Here is a 22,686-nt window from a genome sequence, read left to right on the forward strand (position 1 = left end):
ATCCCCACTGATTTTCTGGCACCCTCAGTTCCAGAACCTTGCCGTATTATCCGTTTTGCCGGACCAACGGAGGTCATGGCCTGGGGGCGGTGGGGGTCGAGATACTGGCCAGCAAAGTCAGCTAATGCGAATAGATCTGCCTGCTCTGGTTGGGCGAGAGTTCCAGAGTCCTGACCATGGGGGGCAATTTCGACCTGCCGATCGGCACAGAAACCACGACAAGGTCGAGATCGGCCGCCTCACCCGGCCTAGACGTCACATTTTCAGGGGGACTTCAAGTGCATTCTTATAATTTTATGCGGATTATAAAGGTGCAACACTGCCAGATGCTGGGAAATCGGTGGTGGACTTGTATAGATAATTTTAATACAATCTTGCATTTTATCATCCATCAGGCCGTAAATACTAAACGGTAGAAGCAATGCACTGACAGGTATATTTTGAGGTTTAGGACAAAAGAAAATGAGAAATGTTGATAGACATGAGAGTCTGCAGATGCTAGTATCTGGAGCAACAAACAGTCTGCTGGAGGAACGTAGCAGGTCAGGCAGCATCTATGGAAAGATGAACTTCCAGCACACTGTTTGAGAATTGTTGTTTTTCTTTGTGTCCTTTTCTTTAAAATATAGCATGTCTAAAATAGAGAATAGACAATAGGTGCAGGAGTAGGCCATTCGGCCCTTCGAACCAGCACCGCCATTCAATGTGATCATGGCTGATCATCCCCAATTGATTCCAGGAAATCAAACTACTTGCCCATCGTGGAAGGTATAAATGAATTGGGTGACAATGATGATTAGCACAAGTAGCAGACTTTTCATTAAATCATTGGATTTAAAAGGAACAAGACCAATGATTCATTTTTATTTTCTCTCTGGAGTAGAAATAATGCCAGTTGCAGCACGAGATGCACCTTTGCAGAAATTAAAAGCTTTTATGAGTCTCCTTATTTTTTTTATAAACGTATTCTAATTTGGATTGTATTTTGGATGCCCTATGATTTTAACAATGGCCTTTTCTGCTGTTTTCAGTTCTTCATGCTCACCAGTTTCTTCAAAATGAGTATGCACTAAGTATTGTGTCCTGCAAATTGAGTAAAGATCCCAATACTTACTTTGTTGTGGGCACGGCAATGGTTTATCCTGAAGAAGCAGAACCAAAACAAGGACGAATTATTGTGTTCCAATATTCCGATGGTACGTTAAATGTTCATCTTGCGTTCAAATGTCAACTAGATTTTGAATAATCCACTTAACCTCTTGGCCAGTATCCCAGGTCACTTCTCCCCCATCCCCGGTAAACTGTGACATTGGTCTCTTTTGGGGACCCTCCTGCGCCAACATTAAACAGTACTAATCCATAGGTTATCATCTCGTGTTATTGAGGTTACTGAATTCAAATTTGTTCTGTGCTGTGGCAATGAATTATCAACAACAGCTTCCTATGTATTTTCCTGAGCACTGTTAACAGATAAAGTTATTTCTGTTTGGTAATGAGCAGTGCTGTCCCATGTTTCTAACTACAGATTTCGGAATGAATCCAGATACCGTCCACATTTGGTTCTTTGGTTACAGTTAAGACACAAAATGCTGGTGTAACTCAATTGGTGAGGCTGCATCCCTGCACAACATGGAAAAGTGATGTTTTGAGTTGGAACTCTTCTTTAGACTCAGACTTTGATAGAGTTAGTTGTAGAAATAAGGAAGTGCAGATGCTGGTTTATACAAAAGGACACAAAGTGCTGGAGTAACTCAGCAGGTCAGGCACCATCTCTGGAGAAAATGGATAAGGGTCCTGACTTGAAACGTCATCTACTCCAGCACTTTGTGTCCTTTTTATCACAGTTAGATTGTGTTATACTCTGCATCACTCATTTATTGGTTCAGTTTAGGCTATCCACACTTGCTATTGATTCAGTTTTGAATCCACAAGAAATGGTACTCTTTTAATTGATTCATTCAACAGGTAAACTTCAAACAGTAGCAGAAAAAGAAGTAAAAGGTGCTGTGTATTCCATGGTGGAGTTCAATGGCAAGTTGCTGGCAAGCATCAATAGCACGGTATGTAAATCTGTGTAAGACTTTATAACCTTTTCTGAGATGGTGAGAATGGTTTCTTTTTACACTAATCTAACAATGTAATGTTTTCTGTGATGCAGACTATTCTTTATGTGAAAATTGTAACAAGATTGTTTGTTCTCGTCTGTGCATTTAAAAAAATGGACACATCCTGTTGCTGCACATAATCCCTCCTTGAATCTACAGTTGCATTTAGAGGATATGCACCTCAATCTTGGGTTGGCATGTAGTATTTTATCTTTTTCTGCTACCTCCCCAGGAATGGAAGAAGACTCGGTTCCACTTGTTTTCATACTGAGCTGATCCCACCATCCCACCATCTCTGAAATTGTGCAGTTTTTATCTACAATTAATTCTTCCAGTATGAGAATATAAATAATGTTTGAATCCATTAAATATTCGGCTTTAAGCGTGTCAAATTTGTATGGCATTTTATAAAGCATACCTATTGCTATTTCTTCACATCTCATGAAGCAAAACGTTTTCATTGTAGGTGCGATTATATGAATGGACTGCTGAGAAAGAGCTACGCACTGAGTGTAACCACTACAATAATATAATGGCCCTTTACTTGAAAACAAAGGGAGATTTTATCCTTGTGGGAGATTTGATGCGCTCGGTGCTGCTGCTGGCATATAAACCAATGGAAGGCAATTTTGAAGAGGTACGTGGAATTTATATCACACTTTTCATTATTATTTTGAGTTTTCTGCTGCTCTGAAAACCCAACCATTTTGTCTTCTAGTGTGTAGGGTTTAAAATTTTGTTTTTGTCAATGTTCAACCATTTAAAAAAAAAAAGCACGACTGTCTTGCTTTGGACTTCTTTGCAGAGAGAGAACGTACTTTTCCCTAGCAGGGTTGCAGAGGATCATGACATGTAATCTCACGATATGGCCTGTCCCATATGGAGAGATTTGAGTAGATTTGTCTTGATTTTCTGAGATTTGGAAGGGAGCAGATGCATAAGAGTTTAAATTTTGATTGAATGTATGATTACAAGCTAATTCTCCTGATTGGGGAATATGAGATGAAAGGTCGGAATAAGAGGTTAGCCACTCAGGATGAAGATGAAGAAAAAAATGATCGCCCAAGGTGAATGTTTGCAGTTCTGTTTCTCCGGTCTGTCGAAGCTCATTCACTAAATGTATTCAAGATTGAGATCAATTAATTTTGGGTACTAAGGGAACTAAGGCATGTGAAAAACAGAAAACAATGGAAGTAACATATATCTACATTTGTGATTGTTTGCCTTGATTTGGACCCCAAACAAGAGTCAAAAACTACATCATCAGATTTGTGTAGCTCAATGTAAATTTTATTTTAAAAATCCTTTGCTTCAGAGAATCCAATTGTACCAATTGTCTGTTCTATTTCAAACTAAATCCGGACATAATGGTAAATGTTCTGCCAGTTGTTGACGTTAGTCTTCGAGAAAACTCTCCATGAGTATCTTTAATGCGTGCTTTGATGTTGATTTTTAGCTAGCAGATGTGACTTGGGAAGCTTTGGTGTTGCTGAAACAGATGTTTGACAATTAGTGTGTGCAGCCTCCTCATTCCAGACTCTATGGTCTTCTAAGACAGCCACCCAGGAAGCAATGAAAAGGCTGTGAAGATTTTATAGTGGAGCTCATCCATTCCTGACTCTTTATTTGCTAAAACATGGTTAACATATTGGTACAGGTGCACATGATGATGTCCCTAATTTATCATCTGATATATCTCCACTGCTTGTTATCATCACTGGCAGATTTATTAATTAGAATTTGAATCCTGCCAAATTAAAATGTAAGATTAGTTTTGATATAATTTAGCCTTTATTTGGAGGAAGGGAATGTTTAATTAATCAGCTCCCCTCACCCCTATATATATATTGCTGCTATTTGTTGTTGTGAGAATGAGATGAGATTTACATGATTTTCACTGCCTGAGGAAAAGCTCTCTCTATTGACATTTACTATTACTGGAACAATTGATTAGCTGCTTATGTTAGCTCATAGCGTTCATGCTGATGTGCTTCAGACCGAATAGATCTCAAATAGCCGTGGTGTTTATGCATCTCAACCACTGCTAACTGGTGCTTGCTTTCATTGGCAGCCTTCAGATAAGCTATCAAGTGATCTTAACATTGACAGGATGCAACTTTCTATTACATGCAGTCCAAAGTGTACTTGTTCACATTTTAGCTGGTCTGGTTGATGGGCTAAGCCTTAAAGGTACAGCATTCTGTGACCAAACTTTAATCATAGCGAGCCATTCAGACCATTGAGTCTATGCTGACTCTCAGCAATCTTCTTAATCGCATTTTCCCTACAACCTATTTTCTCCCACGTGCCCATCAACTCCACTGATTTGGTTACCGACCTGCACAAGGAGTAATTGTACAGCGAACAATAAACCTATCACCCAGCAGATCTTTGGGATGTAGGAGGTACCTGCAGCTTCTGGGGGGGATATCCACACAGTCACAGGGAAAGTGCAAATTCCACATAGGCAGCACTGGAGGTCAGGATTGAACCCAGGTCACTGGAACTATGAGATAGCGGCATTGCTCCACTGTAAAATCTCCTCAAGATATGCACACTTAGAAGAAGGAGCAGTCTTCAAGACAATCTCTTTTGTTGACACTTGTAAAATACTTTATCGAAAAATGTAACATCACTGATACTTTAGACATTAGATGGAGGAAATCTTGATTCTTTACAATTTTAACTGCAGGGAGACTAGTAAATAAATGTTCATCTTAATTGACCCTCATTGAAATTATTCTGACTTATGGAAAAATTGGCTTATGGATAGTTCTCAGGAATGGAACATTTGTGTAACCCAGGGACGACCTGCATGCCTTCAGGGATTGGGACCCAATGGACAGTCTCACCGTTTAGTGTCTAATCAATGGTACAATCAGTACTGCTACCTAGCTTGCCAATGAAATAGAAATTTGAAAATTAATTTGATTCCTTTTTTCCTTTACAAAAGATTGCCCGAGACTTCAACCCTAATTGGATGAGTGCTGTGGAGATACTGGATGATGATAATTTCTTGGGAGCAGAAAATTCTTTCAATTTATTTGTATGTCAGAAAGACAGGTGAGCAATTGTGTGAAAGTCATTCCACTCTTACGTAATCTTTCATCCATTGCATGGCATGTGTGGTGTGAGATCTGACTTGGGGTGAGAAATACAAATGAGCCTCCATGTAGAGGGAATTATAAGTTATCTGCAGAGGTGAGGCATGGTAGGGTAGTTCACCTGCATGCAGTATGCACGCCCTGTGCCTTGTGAGAAGCCATGGAGACTTTCAGACAAGGAAGCAAATCTTTAGATTTGATACCTTGAAGTCTGGATGTTGGAGCTGCCATGGAGCTGGAGTTCACTATGACAGTACCAGGAGGCTGAGCACTGCTTGAAGGGTTGTGCTGGTGAGATTACTGAAGACATGGTAGCTAATTTTTGGACAGATTGAAGAATTGCACAATGTGGAACTGGAGCAAAAGAGGAAATGTTTGTGTGGGGCAAATTAACATTGGCCATGGTGAGCGGTGGAGTAAGTATGAGGACAATGTGGCCCCAGTAGTGATAGTTGAATCCAAAGATACGGTTACAGATATTTCGGTGGCTGTTGATCTAACACAAGATTGGTATGTTACCTCCCTGCTTCCAGGGTAGAGAATGGCACTTAAGCCCTGCAGGGTGACGTTTCGGGTCTGAAGAAAGATCTCGACCCGAAACCTCACCTATTCCTTTGCTCCATAGATGCTGCCTCACCCGCTGAGTTTCTCCAGCATTTTTGTCTACCTTTGGTCATTTTAATTATTTGATAAGTGTCATTTTAATTTTTTTGATGCCTTTTTGTTTGTATTTTCTATGTATTTTTCAACTTCATGCCTGCCATCAGTACTTGTGCACCAAGATATTGATAAATCATTAGTGCCAATTAAACATTTATTTTGTGAAATTATATGTTTTATAACTCCCTCCCCCCCCCTCCCCCATCTTCTTTTTGTTCCACGCATCACACTACTGCTCCAAATAATATTAAATCTAAGTTTTAAAACTTGGTACATAGCTCAATTCCAAGATGAATTTCCTGTTTCCCCCATAGTTTTTGAGTTACTAAAATAAATAATCCCATTCCAATCGTGGCCATTCTTCACGCATTCTCCCCCCCCCCCCCCCCTCCAAATACAGGGAATTTTTTTTGTTTCAATTTTCATAACCCTTTTCTATTTGATCTTCCCAACAGAACCATCTTTAAATGGTAGCTCATTTTGAATGTTTGTGGGTATACCATGGTCTGCATTCCTGGTATAGTTTTGCCTTCCTAAAGCAAAGCTCCACTGCCTCTCCATATTTGGATTTCACAGTAACATTTGCTATGACTACCTCCTATGGTTGTTACAGCAACATTGATCACAGCACATAATTAAATTGGGAATTTCTTTGTTTTCTTCTAAAAACTTAAAAATATTCAGTAAATATTTTCTAAATTATTTATAGTGTTTTGAGATTTATAGTGTTTTGAGATTTATAGTGTTTTGAGATTTATAATGTTTTGATATAGTGAGGAGCACTCTAGAAGTGCAGGCTACATGCTGGGTCTGCTGTGAGCTCTACCCATTCCCTGGCTATGAAATGAGAAGAGCATGTATTGCACATGTATGTGTTTTTTTGTTTTCAGTGCAGCTACTACAGATGAGGAAAGACAACACCTCCAAGAAGTGGGACTATTCCACCTCGGCGAGTTTGTCAATGTGTTTTGCCATGGATCACTTGTAATGCAGAATCTTGGTGAGACGTCAACACCTACATTGGGTTCAGTGCTGTTTGGTACAGTCAATGGCATGATTGGTAAGTCTGCACTGGAAAGTTGAAGGTGATCCAAGGACAACAAAATCTACTGTAGCATGTTTATTCTTAAAGTTTCTCTGATGATTCAGAAGCAACTGGCCTCCTCATAAAATGTGGACTAAGAAGTTGACAATTCCATCCATAGTGAGTCAGCTTATCTTGACAATTGTTGGTAGTTGGAGCCACAACGCAATCTATGGCCGAATAATGTACTTTTCCAAATACTGTTTTTTTTTAAATTGCTCTACCATTGTTTGGCTTTGGAACGTTTGTCTATATTGCCAACACATTTCTCTATCCACAAATTTAGTTCCCACTTTTGTTTCTTGCCATTTGTTCATACATACATATTCCTTCTGTGGAATGATGCAGGTCTAGCTACAAGTGTAGAAAAATAGATTTTAATCGGTCATAAATCAGTGAGAGCATTTCCTTTCCATTTAGAGGAAAATAGATTATTTCATCACTAATGAATAGGGATTAGAACTGTAATAAGCAAAAAACAAAGAGCTGGAGGAACTCTTAGTCAAGCAATATCTGAGAAGGGAATTGGACAAACAAAGTTTCTCTTTGCGACCTGAAGATACGAAACATTGCCTGTCTATTTCCCTCCACAAATGCTACCGGACCCTCCTGGAATTGACAACTCCAGCAGTGTGTCTTTTTGCTCATGATGCCAGCATTTGTACTCTCTTATCTCTGTCCAGTACATCTAAATGGTGTTTTAGGAATGACAGACAGTACACAGGATTTATGCCTTTGTCTCTAGTATCAATCGAGAGTGATTTATAATAGTTAAGAACTGGTATAAATAAAATAGTAAAATATTGATATTAATTTACTTTCCTGCATTGAACAATTTATGTGGTGGTTCATTTAAAATTCAGATACAGTGCATTCAGAAAGTATTCAGACCCCTTCATTTTTTTCACATTTTGTTACGTTAGCCTTATTTAATTTTCAGAATGAAGAAGCGTAAACAGGTGTTTAGAAATTTTTGCAAAGTAATTAAAAAGAAATAACTGTAAAAGTATCACATTTACATAAGTATTCAGACCCTGTGCTATGACACTCAAATTGAGCTTGGGTTCATCCTGGTTCCATTGATTATCCTTGAGATGTTTCTACAACTTGATTGGAGTCCACCAGCAGTAGATTAAATTGATTGGACATGATTTGGAAAGGCACACACCTGTCTATATAAGATCCCAGAGTTGACAGTGCATGTCAGAGCAAAAACCAAGCCATGAAGATGCAGGGATTGTCCGTAGACCTCCGAGACAGGATTGTGTCGAGACACAGATCTGGCGAAGGGTATAAAATAATTTCTGCAGCATTGCAGGTCCCGAAGAGCACAGTGTCCTCCGTCATTCTTAAATGGAAGAACTTTGGAACCACCAGGACTCTTCATAGAGCGAGCCGCCCGGCCAAACTGAGCAATCGGGAGTGAAGGGCCTTGGTCAGGGATTAACGAATCTGCTCGAATTCTTTGAGGAAGTAACAACCCGGGTGGATAAAGGGGAACCGGTGGATGTGGTATACTTGGACTTCCAAAAGGCTTTTGACAAGGTGCCACATAAGAGACTATTGCTAAAAATAAAAAATTATGGGATTGGGATTGGGGGTAATATATTAGCATGGGTAGAGGATTGGCTAACAAATAGGAAGCAGAGAGTGGTGATAAATGGTTCATACTCGGGATGGCAACCGGTAACTAGCGGGGTTCCGCAAGGGTCGGTGCTGGGACCCCAGTTGTTCACAATTTATATAAATGATTTGGAGGAGGGAACCAAGTGTAATATATCAAAATTTGCGGACGATACAAAAATGGGAGGAAAAGTAGGGGATGAGGAGGATAGGAAGAGTCTGCAAAAGGATATAGATAAGCTAGGTGAGTGGGCAACAACTTGGCAGATGAAATTTAATACTAATAAATGTGAAGTCATTCACTTTGGGAAAAAAAATGATAGGGCAAGTTATTTTCTAAATGAGGAGGAGCTGCGTTGTAATGCAACGCAAAGGGATCTAGGGGTATTAGTACATGAATCACTAAAAGTTAGTATGCAGGTGCAGCAAGCAATCAGGAAGGCCAATGGAGTTTTGGCCTTTATTGCTAGGGGGATTGAGTATAAAAACACGGAGGTCTTGCTGCAGCTGTACACAGTATTAGTGAGACCACATTTGGAATACTGTGTACAGTTCTGGGGTCCATACTTAAGAAAGGATGTACTAGCCCTGGAGGCAGTGCAGCGAAGGTTTACAAGATTAATTCCTGCAATGAGGGGATTGACATATGAGGAAAGGTTAAGTAGGCTGGAACTCTACTCTTTGGAGTTTAGAAGAATGAGAGGCGATCTCATTGAAACATATAAGATCGTGAGGGGCCTTGATCGGGTGGATGCACCGAGGATGTTCCCAATGATCGGGGAAACTAGAACTAGGGGACATAGTTGCAGAATAAGGGGGGGCTCTTTTAAAACTGAGATGAGGAAGAACTTCTTCACCCAGAGGGTGGTTAATTTATGGAATTCACTGCCCCAGGGAGCAGTGGAAGCAGAAACTTTAAATATATTTAAGACTAAAATAGATGGTTTTTTAGCTGCCAAGGGGATAAGGGGCTACGGGGAGAGGGCAGGGATATGGACCTAGGTATGGTTAGTATAGTAAGACCTGAGTGATCTCCTGGACAAGTGTCGATCGCCTGGATTGGGGTCGGAGAGGAATTTCCCGGATTTTTTTCCCGAATTGGACCTGGGTTTTTATCCGGTTTTTTGCCTCCCCCAGGAGATCACGAGGTTCTTGGGGTGGAGAGGGGTGATAGCGGTATAAAGGGGAGGGTAGTGTCTTGTGTTCTGTGTCTTGTGTCTACTGTTTGTGGGTAAGTGTGTCTGTTTAGTGTTCAGCCATGAGCGAATGGCGGTGCGGGCTCGACGGACCTGGTGGTCTACTCTCGCACCTACTTTCTATGTTTCTATGTGACCAAGAACCCGATGATCACTCTGACAGAGCTCCAGAGTTCCTCTGTGGAGATGGGAGAACCTTCCAGAAGGACAACTATATCTGCAGCATTCCACCAATCATGCCTTTATGGCAGAGTGGCCAGACAGAAGCCACTCCTTAGTAAATGGCACAGGACAGCCCGCTTGGTGTTTGCCAAAAGGCACCTAAAGGACTCTCAGACCATGAGAAACAAGATTCTCTGGTCTGATGAAAACAACATTGAACTCTTTGGCCTGAATGCCAAACGTCACGTCTGGATGAAACCAGGCATCGCTCATCACCTGGCCAATATCATACCTACAGTGAAGCATGGTGGTGGGAGCATCATGCTGTGGGGATGTTTTTCAGGGGTAAGAACTGGGAGACTAGTCAGGATTGAGGGAAAGATGAACGGAGCAAAATACAGAGAGATCCTTGATGCAAACCTGCTCCAGAGTGTTCGGGACCTCAGACTGGGGCGGAGGTTCACCTTTCAACAGGACAAAGACCCTAAGCACACAGCCAAGATAACGCAGGAGTGGCTTCGTGACAAGAATATGAAATGTCCTTGAGTGGCCCAGCCAGAGCCCGAACTTGAACGCAATCGAACATGTCTGGAGGGACCTGAAAATAGCTGTGCATCGATGCTCCCCATCCAACCTGACAGAGCTTGAGAGGATCTGCAGAGAAGAATGGGAGAAATTACCCAAATACAGGTGTGCCAAGCTTGTAGCGTCATACCTAAGAAAACTTGAGGCTGTAATTGCTGCCAAAGGTGCCTCAACAAAGTACTGAGTAAAGGGTCTGAATACTTATGTAAATGTTGTATTTCAGTTATTTATTTTTAATTACTTGCAAAAATTTCTAAACACCTGTTTTCGCTTTTTTATTATGGGGTATTGTGTGTAGATTGATGATAAAAAAATTTTTTTTAATCCATTTTAGAATAAGGCTGTAACATAAAATGCGGAAAAAGTGAAGGGGTCTGTATACTTTCTGAATGCACTGTATAAACAATATCAGATAAGTAACTGATCAAATAATCATAACAAATAATCTTCCGTCATTTTCGCCACCTCCAACGTGACCCCACCACTCGCCACATCTTCCCATCTCCCCCCATGTCTGCCTTCAGCAAAGACCGCTCCCTCCGCAACTCCCTTGTCAATTCTTCCCTTCCCTCCCGTACCACCCCCTGCCCGGGCACTTTCCGTTGCAACCGCAAGAAATGCAACACCTGTCCCTTTACCTCCCCCCTCGACTCCATTCAAGGACCCAAGCAGTCGTTCCAGGTGCGACAGAGGTTCACCTGTATCTCCTCCAACCTCATCTACTGCTCTAGATGTCAGCTGATCTACATCGGTGAGACCAAGCGGAGGTTGGGCGATAGTTTCGCCGAACACCTCTGCTCGGTCTGCAAGAACCTACCTGACCTCCTGGTGGCTCAGCACTTCAACTCCCCCTCCCACTCCGAATCCGACCTCTCTGTCCTGGGTCTCCTCCATGGCCAGAGCGAGCAACACCGGAAATTGGAGGAACAGCACCTTATATTCCGCTTGGGGAGTCTGCAGCTTGCGGGCTTGAACATTGCATTCTCCCAATTTTGTTAGCCCTTGCTGTCTCCTCCCCTTCCTTAGCCCTCGGGCTGTCTCCTCCCATCCCCCAGCCCTCGGGTTCCTCCTCCTCCTTTTTCCTTCCTTCTCCCCGCCACCCCCTATCAGTCTGAAGAAGGGTTTTGGCCCGAAACGTTGCCTATTTCCTTCGCTCCATAGATGCTGCTGCACCCGCTGAGTTTCTCCAGCTTTTTTGTGCACCTCAGATAAGTAACTGACAGCAGGCTTTGTAAGTTTAGGTGAAATTTGTAAGAATCGTGACTATTGAATAAAGTAGGTGAAAGGGGCAAATATTTTATCTTTTAAGAAAGTTTCCATGGGATTTAAACTTAAATAACAGATGGCGGCAAGACATTCTTAGTATGGAGGTGGAGTAAAATATAGGGAAAGCAAATTATATGCTGAACCACAAACGGAGATATTTGAGCAGATGACCAAAGACGATCAAAAAGATAGGTAAGGAATGGGAGGTGGGTTTGTTTAAAGGTAGTTTTAGAATTTGGCAACTAAAATCACATCTGCTGTCTCACCTGGGTTAGTGCTATAACTTGTGCTTCTTATAAAAAAACATATTGTAAGTGGTGACAATTCACATTTTTGAAAAATGTAATCATTTCACATTTAGACATTTCACTAATGATTATTTTACAGGTTTGGTTACTTCATTGTCTGAGAGCTGGTATAACTTCCTTTTCGAAGTCCAGAATCGGCTGAACAAAGTTATCAAAAGCGTGGGCAAGATTGAACATTCATTATATCTTTTCCATGAATTCAAGTACATGTGATTACGTAGGATTACATAGGATGTATATCACATCAACAGACCGTGGCTCAATCAGTCTCTGTTGGTGGATATTTTTCACTTGAGTCTCTATTTTTTGACATCTAAATCTATAATTTTAACCCCCTTATTCCCCTTCCTCATACTACGTCAGCATCTCCTTAAATGCATCAAAGCTATTCACTCCAACTTCTCCATATGCTGGTTAGTTCTATATTTCACCACTCTTCGGGATTAAGTAAACTTTTCTTTTGTGTTTCATGTTGAATTTCTTGAATTGATGGCTGTGAATTCTGTTGTTTCCCAAAAGTGGAAAATTTCAGTAAAAACTTTTATTGGTCATATTTTTAACACCTCTACCCTTTAGAAACATAGAAGCATAGAAACATAGAAAATAGTTGCAGGAGGAGGCCATTCGGCCCTTCAAGCCAGCACCGCCATTCATTGTGATCATGGCTGATCGTCCCCTATCAATAACCCGTGCCTGCCTTCTCCCCATATCCCTTGACTAGCCCCTAGAGCTCTATCTAACTCTCTCTTAAATCTATCCAGTGATTTGGCCTCCACTGCCCTCTGTGGCAGAGAATTCCATAAATTCACAACTCTCTGGGTGAAAAAGTTTTTTCTCACCTCAGTCTTAAATGACCTCCATTTTATTCTAAGGCTGTGGCCCCTGGTTCTGGACTCGCCCAACATTGGGAACATTTTTCCTGCATCTAGCTTGTCCAGTCCTTTTATAATTTTATATGTTTCTATAAGATTCCCCCTCATCCTTCTAAACTCCAGTGAATACAAGCCTAGTCTTTTCAATCTTTCCTCATATGACAGTCCCGCCATCCCAGGGATCAATCTCGTGAACCTACGCTGCACTGCCTCAATCACAATGATGTCCTTCCTCAAATTAGGAGACCAAAACTGTACACAATACTCCAGATGTGGTCTCACCAGAGCCCTATACAACTGCAGAAGAACCTCTTTACTCCTATACTGAAATCCTCTTGTTATGAAGGCCAACATTCCATTAGCTTTCTTCACTGCCTGCTGTACCTGCACGCCAACTTTCAGTGACCGGTGTACAAGGACACCCAGGTCTCGCTGTACCTCCCTCTTACCTAACCTAACCCCATTGAGATAATAATCTGCCCCCTTTTTTTTGCCGCCAAAGTGGATAACCTCACATTTATCTATATTATACTGCATCTGTCACGCATCTGCCCACTCACTCAACCTGTCCAGGTCACCCTGCAACCTCCTAACATCCTCTTCACAGTTCACACTGCTACCCAGCTTTGTGTCATCCGCAAACTTGCTAGTGTTGCTCCTAATTCCCTCTTCCAAATCATTAATATATATGGTAAACAGTTGCGGCCCCAACACCGAGCCTTGCGGCACTCCACTCGCCACTGCCTGCCATTCTGAAAAGGACCCGTTCATTCCTACTCTTTCCAGAGAAAATATACCCAATTTATTCACCTTTCCTCATTTGTGTACACTCACAATTTTGGTATCATCCTAAATGTTTCTGCATCCTCTCCGTTGCTTCTATATCCTTTTTATAAGAACCAGAACTCTGAGGTACTCCGTTTAACCAACATTTGATAGCTTGGTTTAACTATTTTGTAATTGTCTTGTAAAATTCCAAAGGAAATTGTTACAACATTATTAAGTATAGATATATCTGTCCAATCAAAAACTTAAACTGGAAAATGTCATTCAAAATGTTGGTAAACCATAAATATCATTTTAAATGTTTTTCTAAATGCATTCTCACTGGGAATCTATTTTGTCGGACCTTTTAAACAGAGCTGGAGAATAAAGTATAATTTTTTCTCCACAGTAATTCTTTTAATATGAGATTAATCTTGGATTCATTACAGTGCAGTCAGCTTGTGAATATATGATGAAATGTGAGTGTTTTATGGGAACTTTATTTAAAACTAAAACTGCTTCAGGAACAGTTCAATGGTTTGAGTAGTTTAGTTTATTGTACAGTGGAAAGCATTCTTAGAATCGTTGTAAAATTGGCAACTGGGAGCTATCAGGCCTAAGGGAAATGGTGAAAAGAGGAAGGATAGGTTTCTTGTTCTGTGTGGTGCAGATTTAGCACCTATCCATGTTCTCCAGAAATACTGCCTGACCCGCTGAGTTACTTCAGCACTTTGTCTTTTTTTGCACACCAGAATCTGCAGTTCCTTGAGTTTTCATGTATTTTTTGCTGTTTTCTGCTAATGAACCACTGTTAAAAAAGTATTCTTCCTTGACTTCTCTCTACTTGGAGATCATTTCACTCTGAAAGGAAGACTGAACCTGCTGCAGGATTCATAGATGGAGACCTTATAGAGAGCTTCTTGGATCTGAGCCGACCTAAAATGCAGGAGGTAGCAGCAGGCTTGCAGGTAATGTGTGGCTGTGTAATTAAGTAAATATATCATATGGGAATGTTGTTTAATAAGATAATTAAAATAGCAAGTATCAACCCTCATTTCCAGAGGGATAGGATTGAAAGGAGCAATGACATTTTACCGGATTGTGCTGATAGCTGACAATTCCATAGAGCCACTGGCTGGAAGTAATACAAGTGTGAGCATGCCGCAACTACTGCACCAGGAAACTGGGACGTGGAAGTGCAGATAATATTTAGAGGAATCTCTTGTTCCAGCTCAGATTTATCCTTGTGTCCAGGGGCATTCTGTAACTTACTGAGCTGAGAAGGTTAAGGTTTGTATGACATATCTGGCATTCCCCATTTAATCACATTTTTCACTTAATTTCACTGAATATTAATAGATAATTAGCAATAGTTTCATGTCCCTAAATTTTCAAAACTATTTTTTTGATTATTTAAATGAATTCAATAGCATTTAGAGAAATGTTAAACAGTCCTGAGACAACACAACTTGCCATAGTTGACGGTGCTGGGGGTGAAGCCTCAGAATGTACAGTCCAAAGTCCTGATCATCAATGATGGCCTGATTCACACGAGGACCAGGCATGGAACTGAAGTTTTGGTCTTTGTGAGCCACGAGGCCACTAAAAGTTATCGTAGCTACACAGCAAATGCTGTAAAACCCATACAGGTTATTTCATTGCACCTTTTCTGGATGTAACAAGTTTATCCCAGGACATTTTTCAATGCAGGAAAATGTATACTGTATATGCCAGATTCACTAGAGTGGTACAAGCAACTAAAGTATGCAAAGTGAAATAAATTGTAAAAATGGAACATGTTTCGTATCAGCTTGCTAACCCCCTGATGAACCTTTTATTTTTCATTTCCTTAGAATAGGAAAAGTGTATTTACAGCAATTTCTAATGGAAACGATTTATCTAAGCTTTGGGAAAGTGAGATTGCAGCATGATAATTGTGCACTAACATATCGAATTTTGATTTTAAAGTCATAATTTATAATAGAAGAGAGTCAAGAGAGAAAGTCAAGAATGTTTTATTGTCATATGTCCCAGATAGAACAATGAAATTCTTACTTGCTGCAGCACAACAGAATATGTAAACAAATACTGTAAACAATATAATAAACGAGAGGAAAAAAGTTCAGTGTGTATATAGACACATACTCACAAGTCCATACATGTATACATACCTACAGTGCATTCAGAAAGTATTCAGACCCCTTCACCTTTTCCACATTTTGTTACGTTACAGCCTTATTCTAAAATGGATTACAATTTTTTTAATCATCAATCTACACAATATAGCCCATGATGAAAACCGGTGTTTATAAATTTTTGCAAAGTAATTAAAAATAAATAACTGAAATATCACATTTACATAAGTATTCAGACCCTTTACTCAGTACTTCGTTGAAGCACCTTTGGCAGCGTTTACATCCTCAAGTCTTCTAGGGTATGACGCTACAAGCTTGGCACACCTGTATTTGGGTAATTTCTCCCATTCTTCCCTGCAGATCCTCTCAAGCTCTGTCAGGTTGGATGGGGAGCATCGATGCACAGCTATTTTCAGGTCTCTCCAGAGATGATTGATCGGGTTCAAGTTCCAGCTCTGGCTGGGCCACTCAAGGACATTCACAGACTTGTCACAAAGCCACTCCTGCGTTGTCTTGGCTGTGTGCTTAAGGTCGTTGTCCTGTTGAAAGGTGAAACTCCGCCCCAGTCTGAGGTCCCGAACGCTCTGAAGCAGGTTTGCATCAAGGATCTCTCTCTGTACTTTGCTCCATTTATCTTTCCCTTGATCCTGACTAGTCTCCCAGTTCTTGCCCCTGAAAAACATCCCCACAGCATGATGCTCCCACCACCATGCTTCACCATAGGTATGGTATTGGCCAGGTGATGAGCGGTGCCTGGTTTCATCCAGACATGACGCTTGGCATTCAAGCCAAAGAGTTCAATGTTGCTTCCATCAGACCAGAGAATCTTGTTTCTCATAGGTAGACAAAAGTGCTGGAGAAATTCAGTGGGTGAGGCAGCATCTATGGGGCGAGTGAATAGGTGACGTTTCGGGTTGAGACACTTCTTCTGAAGAAGAGTCTCGACCCGAAACGTCACTTATTCCTTCGCTCCATAGATGCTGCCTCACCCGCTGAGTTTCTCCAGCATTTTAAACTACCTTTGATTTATCCAGCATATGCAGTTCTTTCTTAAACATCTTGTTTCTCATTGTCTGAGAGTCCTTTAGGTGCTTTTTGGCAAACTCCAAGCAGGCTGTCATGTGCCTTTTACTTATGTAGTGGCTCCTTTCTGGCCACTCTGCCATAAAGGCCTGATTGGTGGAGTGCTGTAGATATAGTTGCCCTTCTGGAAGGTTCTCCCATCTCCACAGAGAAACTCTGGAGCTCTGTCAGAGTGACCATCGGGTTCTTGGTCACCTTCCTGAACAAGGCCCTTCTCCCCCGATTGCTCAGTTTGTCCGGGCGGCCAGCTCTATGAAGAGTCCTGGTGGTTTCAATGTACTTCCATTTAAGAATGACGAAGGCCACTGTGCTCTTCGGGACCTGCAATGCTGCAGAAATTATTTTATACCCTTCCCCAGATCTGTGTTTCGACACAATCCTGTCTCGGAGATCTACGGACAATTCCTGCGTCTTCATGGCTTGGTTTTTGATCTGACTTGTACTGTCAACTGTGGGACCTTATATAAACAGGTGTGTGCCTTTCCAAATCATGTCCAATCAATTTAAACTTCTACCAGTGGACTCCAATCAAGTTGTAGAAATAGCTCAAGGATAATCAATGGAAACAGGATGAACCTAAGCTCAATTTTGAGTGGCATAGCAAAGGGCCTGAATGCTTATGTAAATGTGATATTTCAGTTATTTATTTTTAATTACTTTGCAAACATTTCTAAACACCTGTTATCGCTTCTTCATTCTGGGGTATTGTGTGTAGATTGATGATTAAAAAAAAGAATATAATCCATTTTAAAATAAGGTTGTAACGTAACAAAATGTAGAAAAAGTGAAGAAGTCTGAATACTTTCTTAATGCACTGTGTATAATATATACATATACACACACACGCACACACACGCACACTCATACGTACACAAAAATCAAATAATAGTAGTACAACAATAGTCTATTGTAGTTCAGAGCTTATTTGAGGTTGTAGTGTTTAATAGCCTGATGACTAGGGAAGAAGCTTTTCCTGAACCTGGATGTTACAGTTTTCAGGCTCCTGTACCTTCTTCCCGATGGCAGAAGCAAAATGAGTATGTGGCCAGGGTGGGTCCCGGATGATGATGGCTCCCTTTTTGAGGCAGCGACTCTGGTAAATCCCTTCGATGGTGGGGAGGTCAGAGCCGGTGATGGACTGGACAGTGTTCACAACTTTTTGCAGTCTTTTTCGCTCCTGGGCGTTCAAGTTGCCGAACCAGGCCGTGATGCAACCAGTCAATATGCTCTCTACTGTACTCCTGTACACGTTCAAGAGAATCCACTCTGACATACCGAATTTCCGTAATCTTCTCAGGAAGTAGAGGCGTTGATGTGCTCATGTAATAGAAACACGTTGATATAATAGAAACATGTTGGCAGTAAGTCTGTGAAGATAAACATCCATATAACTATAAAACACTGATCTTGGATGTGTCTATGTGTTTGTGTGTAATCACATCTTCGCGAAACGGTAAAATATTTAGATATTCCGGTAGAGATTTATCCTGTGGACTTCGAAATCGCCTCATATGAAAAATTCATGTTTTTTTCCACGGGTTATTTATGAAAATGTTCACAAATCTGAAATAACTTTGAAAAAAAACTGGCTCTTTCGCTGATGACGTCACAATGGATCTGCTTCGCTGTGTTCCACGCGCTGCGAGTGACGTCACCCCCCGACCACTCCACCCCGTACTCGGAGCCGGGAGCCGCCAGCCGGGAGCGAGGGAGTATTGCGTTCTGGAACCAGCCCTCCCCTGTGACGACCCATCCCCCGTGGGCTCTGGATTGAAGCCGCTGAACTTGCAGTCCTTTCGTTGACGCCAGCCCCGCTCCCCGCTCCCTTTCTCCTCTCCCCCTCCTCCTCTCCCCCTCCTCCTCCTCTCCCTCCCTCCTTCTCTCCCCCTTCCTCCTCTCCCTCCTCCTCTCTCCTCCTCCCCCCTTCTCACCCCCTCCTCCCTCTCCTCTCCCTCTCCTCTCTCCCCTCCTCCTCCTCCTCTCTCCCCTCCTCCTCCTCTCCCCCCTTCCTTCTCTCCCCCCCATCGTTTCCTCCCCTCCTCTCCCCCACATCTTCTCGTCCTCTCCCCTCCCCCGGCCTCTCTCCTCTCTCTCCCCCCCAGCCTCCCCCCCTCTCTCTCTCTCCACTCTATCCTCTCCCCCTCTCTGTCTCTCCCCCCTCTCTCTACCTGTCTGTCTCTCCCTCCCCCTCTCTCCCTCTCTCTCTCTCCCCTCGCTCTCTTCCCCCTCTCTCAACCCCCCTCTCTCTTCCACCCTCTCTATGTCTCTGCCCTTCCCCCTCTCTCTGTGTCTCTGCCCCTCTTTGTGTCTCTGCCCCTCTCTCTGTCTCTGCCCCCTCTCATTCTGTCCCTGCCCCCTCTCTCTGTTCCCCATCTCTCTATCCCCCCCCCCCCCCTTCTCTAGACGCACCTGCGAGTTGGGGGCTATGCATGAGTGGATAGGGAGGGGATGGGGTAAAAGGAGCAGATTAATAATAATATAATATCAAGGGCGGTGGTTAGTGTGTGTGGGGGTTGGTTAGTGTGTGTGTGACGCCGCAGGCCGCCCCCCCCAACGGGTCCCACTTGGTCTAGTTTATTCATATAAACATTGAAATAGCATTTAAGAATTTGTTTTTAGCACATTGCATTGGTCATTACAATCACTTCAATCATATGATCAAAGGCAATCATTTATAGTCAAAGTGATCTAAAACTTGTAATCCAAATTAGTGACTTGGAGTCTAGTTACAGTGATCAAAATTAGAATAAGATTTTGATTTTATGGAAATAATTTGCAGTATCCACTGACCATTTTGAAAAAGATGCTACATTTATTGTCCCTTGACTCTCAAAGCCAATGATGCAATACTTCTGAATATTTGTATTTCCCCTCACTTCTGATGGCCCTTGGTCCTCCTTTCACAGGCAACATTTTTAGATAATTGCTCAAGCATTTTATTCTTTGGTTATTTGGCTATCTTCAGTCTTATGTGTTGCCTTTCTTTTTTCTAGATTGATGACGGAAGTGGGATGAAAAGAGAAGCAACTGTAGATGATCTGATAAAAATTGTCGAAGAGTTAACCAGAATACATTAGCTGAACACTGGAGATATATTGTTTATCAGCAATAATGCTGGTATTATTGGAAGGTTGCAGTGAACCTTAGTAAACAATTAAAAAGCTACAGAGCATTTGTGATATGAACCAATAATGTCTGGGACATAAAGTTTCTTCACTCATAACTGTATTTCATCACTCTGTCCTGAACTGCTGATAGGACATTATTGTTCATATGGATAGGAACTCCAGGGAAACTGACAAAAATCCCTTAAATGTCAGGCATAACACAAAACAAAAATTAAATCTAAAGTTGTCTACAGAAGGCATGTAATTTTTTTTCTTCAAACGTCATCCCTCATAGTAAAATGAATATAGTACATTATACTACTTGGAGTGGTGGAAAGCCAATTTATTCTTTTGGAGAGTGCACAATTTTAGTCTCGGGCCAGTTTGCATTGAAAACTTCCTCCTCTTTTGGCAGCAACTAATTGAATTTGACTCTAAGCTGGTATTATTGAACCATGAGAATTCTGTGCTGAGCATTCTTCGTTACCGAGCTGACAATCCCACTTAAGTAGTTGGTATGGAGTGTTGGGAATTTTCCTGAAATTAAGATTACGGCACATTGAGGACAGCATTGAATAACTTGATTTTTTATTTAACTTGTGTTACTACCTTCACCTTGGTGTTGATGACGAATGTTTAAAACAAATTCCATTCCTCTTGCATTAACCAACAATTTAATACATAAAAATGCTAAATTAAGTTGTTTGCTTATAGACAACACCATAATTCGGAGCTGAACCTTGCCCACATTGGCTTGATACACTTTGAAAATAATTGGGGTCATGGGGCAGCTGTAGGAAAATTCAACAAAATGCAGCATTATTTTGTCCATGATCAAACAAATGCCATGGATATTACATAACCACTCTTGTTAATATTCACATGATTAAGAAGCATCAAGCCAAGTCCAAGTATTATGCATTAAAATGACAACATAATTGCACGGTTCAAAGTAGCTAGAATTAACAGAGTAAATATCTACCGTACAACAGCCACGTATTGCACATTTAGGCTTCAACTGCTAATGGCAATAAGCAGGCTGCGATTGCCTCAGTGACAGTGACCATATAAGTAAAAAAACAAAATCCTTAGCTGCTTAATGCAAACAAATTACACGTAGTAATAATGAGAAAGAAATTCGAATTGCATTGATTCCAATAGTGAGTTATTTTGAGCCCTGCCATTTGTATGCTGGGAAAGAATGGTGATCAGATTACCAACAATTCGGTTACATGGTATACCATTTCTTAAAACCTGACACATTTTATGTTTAAAAAAAAAAGAATATTTAAGTTAAAATTAAAAGACGGCCGATTTGTCAATGAAACTCAGCAGGTGCATTGAGACCATCCAAAAGCAAATTTTAACACTTTCAGTTTTGAGGATCTCCCCTCAACCAAGAAGCATTTTTGTTGTGTCTTCACTTGAGTGTCTTCACTCTTGTAAACCAGGAGGCTGAGTTCTATTGCCTGCTTTGGAATTATAATTTATTTTAAAACACTGTAGAATTGTGAGTAAAAATCTACCCCCTATTCAACTCACATTGGGGTTGTAGTAATCACCAGAGCATATCCTGATTTGTGGACTGATATTTTAGTTTTTTTTAACTCGTACATTAAACAGAAAGATGATCTGGTGGTTGCTCTCAATCTCGTTTGGTTCTAGTGTTATTTGTGAACCTAGGCTCAAAACCCCAAGTGGTAATCGCCGTGAAGATGGTGTGCAGAAAGTGCATTTTATCGCTGATTACTTATTACCTTTGATTTTCAGCTCCTATTACTCAGAAGAAAATCTTAATTATTCCCATTGTGACTGTTCAACAGGAAAGTGTGTCCTTTCGTAGGCTGCAAATAAACTGCTTTATAAACAATGAACAGATGTGCACTGTGCTTGAACCTATTAATTAATTTTGTTATTTTCCTCAATAAATTTCTGTTTCAAAGTGTGTTCTTTTAATCTATGCCCAGCAAACTGATTGAAGGAAGAAGTACAAAAAGGTTCAAATATAATTGAAATGGGATGAAAGTTGCAAGGAAAAATGTGAGGAGACGATAAGGGGGGGGGGGGGGAGGGAAGGAAGAGGGGGGGAGAGAGGGGAGAGAGAGAGAGAGGGAGGGGAAGAGAGAGGTTGCATGAATTTGAGCAAAATATTAGATTTGGGCGATTAGAAATTGGACTTAAGTTTTCTCATCTGCAATCTTAGAACTCTGACGTGTAAAACATATTCTCTATTCCAATTACTTTAAGAGCTAGTGTTATACAGTGCCCTCCATAATGTTTGTGACAAAGACCTATCATTTATATATTTGCCTCTGTATTCCATAATTTGGGATTTGTAATAGAAAAAATCACATGTGGTTAAAGTGCACATTGTCAGATTTTATTAAGGGCCATTTTTATATATTTTGGTTTCACCATGTAGAAATACAGCAGTGTTTTTACATAGTTTCCCCATTTCAGGGCACCACAATATTTAGGACACAGCAATGTCATGTAAATGAAAGTAGTCATGTTTAGTATTTTGGTGCATATCTTTTGCATGCAATGACTGCTTGAAGTCTGCAATTCATGGACATTACCAGTTACTGGGTGTCTTCTCTGGTGATGCTCTTCCAGGCCTGTATTGCAGCC

General features: G+C 41.2%; 1 protein-coding gene across 1 annotated transcript in view; it reads left to right on the forward strand.

Annotated features, from left to right (window-relative positions):
- ddb1 (damage specific DNA binding protein 1) overlaps nucleotides 1–21,997 on the forward strand; it is a 68,697-nt gene extending 46,700 nt beyond the window's left edge. Inside the window, exons 20-27 of the mRNA XM_033039097.1 lie at nucleotides 1,032–1,196; nucleotides 1,966–2,060; nucleotides 2,572–2,742; nucleotides 5,059–5,168; nucleotides 6,760–6,929; nucleotides 12,173–12,275; nucleotides 14,575–14,698; nucleotides 19,942–21,997. Coding sequence (XP_032894988.1) covers nucleotides 1,032–1,196; nucleotides 1,966–2,060; nucleotides 2,572–2,742; nucleotides 5,059–5,168; nucleotides 6,760–6,929; nucleotides 12,173–12,275; nucleotides 14,575–14,698; nucleotides 19,942–20,025 — 1,022 coding nt within the window. The 3' untranslated portion in view covers nucleotides 20,026–21,997. The remainder of the gene's footprint in view (nucleotides 1–1,031; nucleotides 1,197–1,965; nucleotides 2,061–2,571; nucleotides 2,743–5,058; nucleotides 5,169–6,759; nucleotides 6,930–12,172; nucleotides 12,276–14,574; nucleotides 14,699–19,941) is intronic.
- Nucleotides 21,998–22,686: the final 689 nt, after the last annotated feature.

The sequence above is a fragment of the Amblyraja radiata genome, chromosome 20 (genome assembly GCF_010909765.2).
Source record: "Amblyraja radiata isolate CabotCenter1 chromosome 20, sAmbRad1.1.pri, whole genome shotgun sequence".
In the NCBI taxonomy this organism is placed as follows: Eukaryota; Metazoa; Chordata; class Chondrichthyes; order Rajiformes; family Rajidae; genus Amblyraja; species Amblyraja radiata.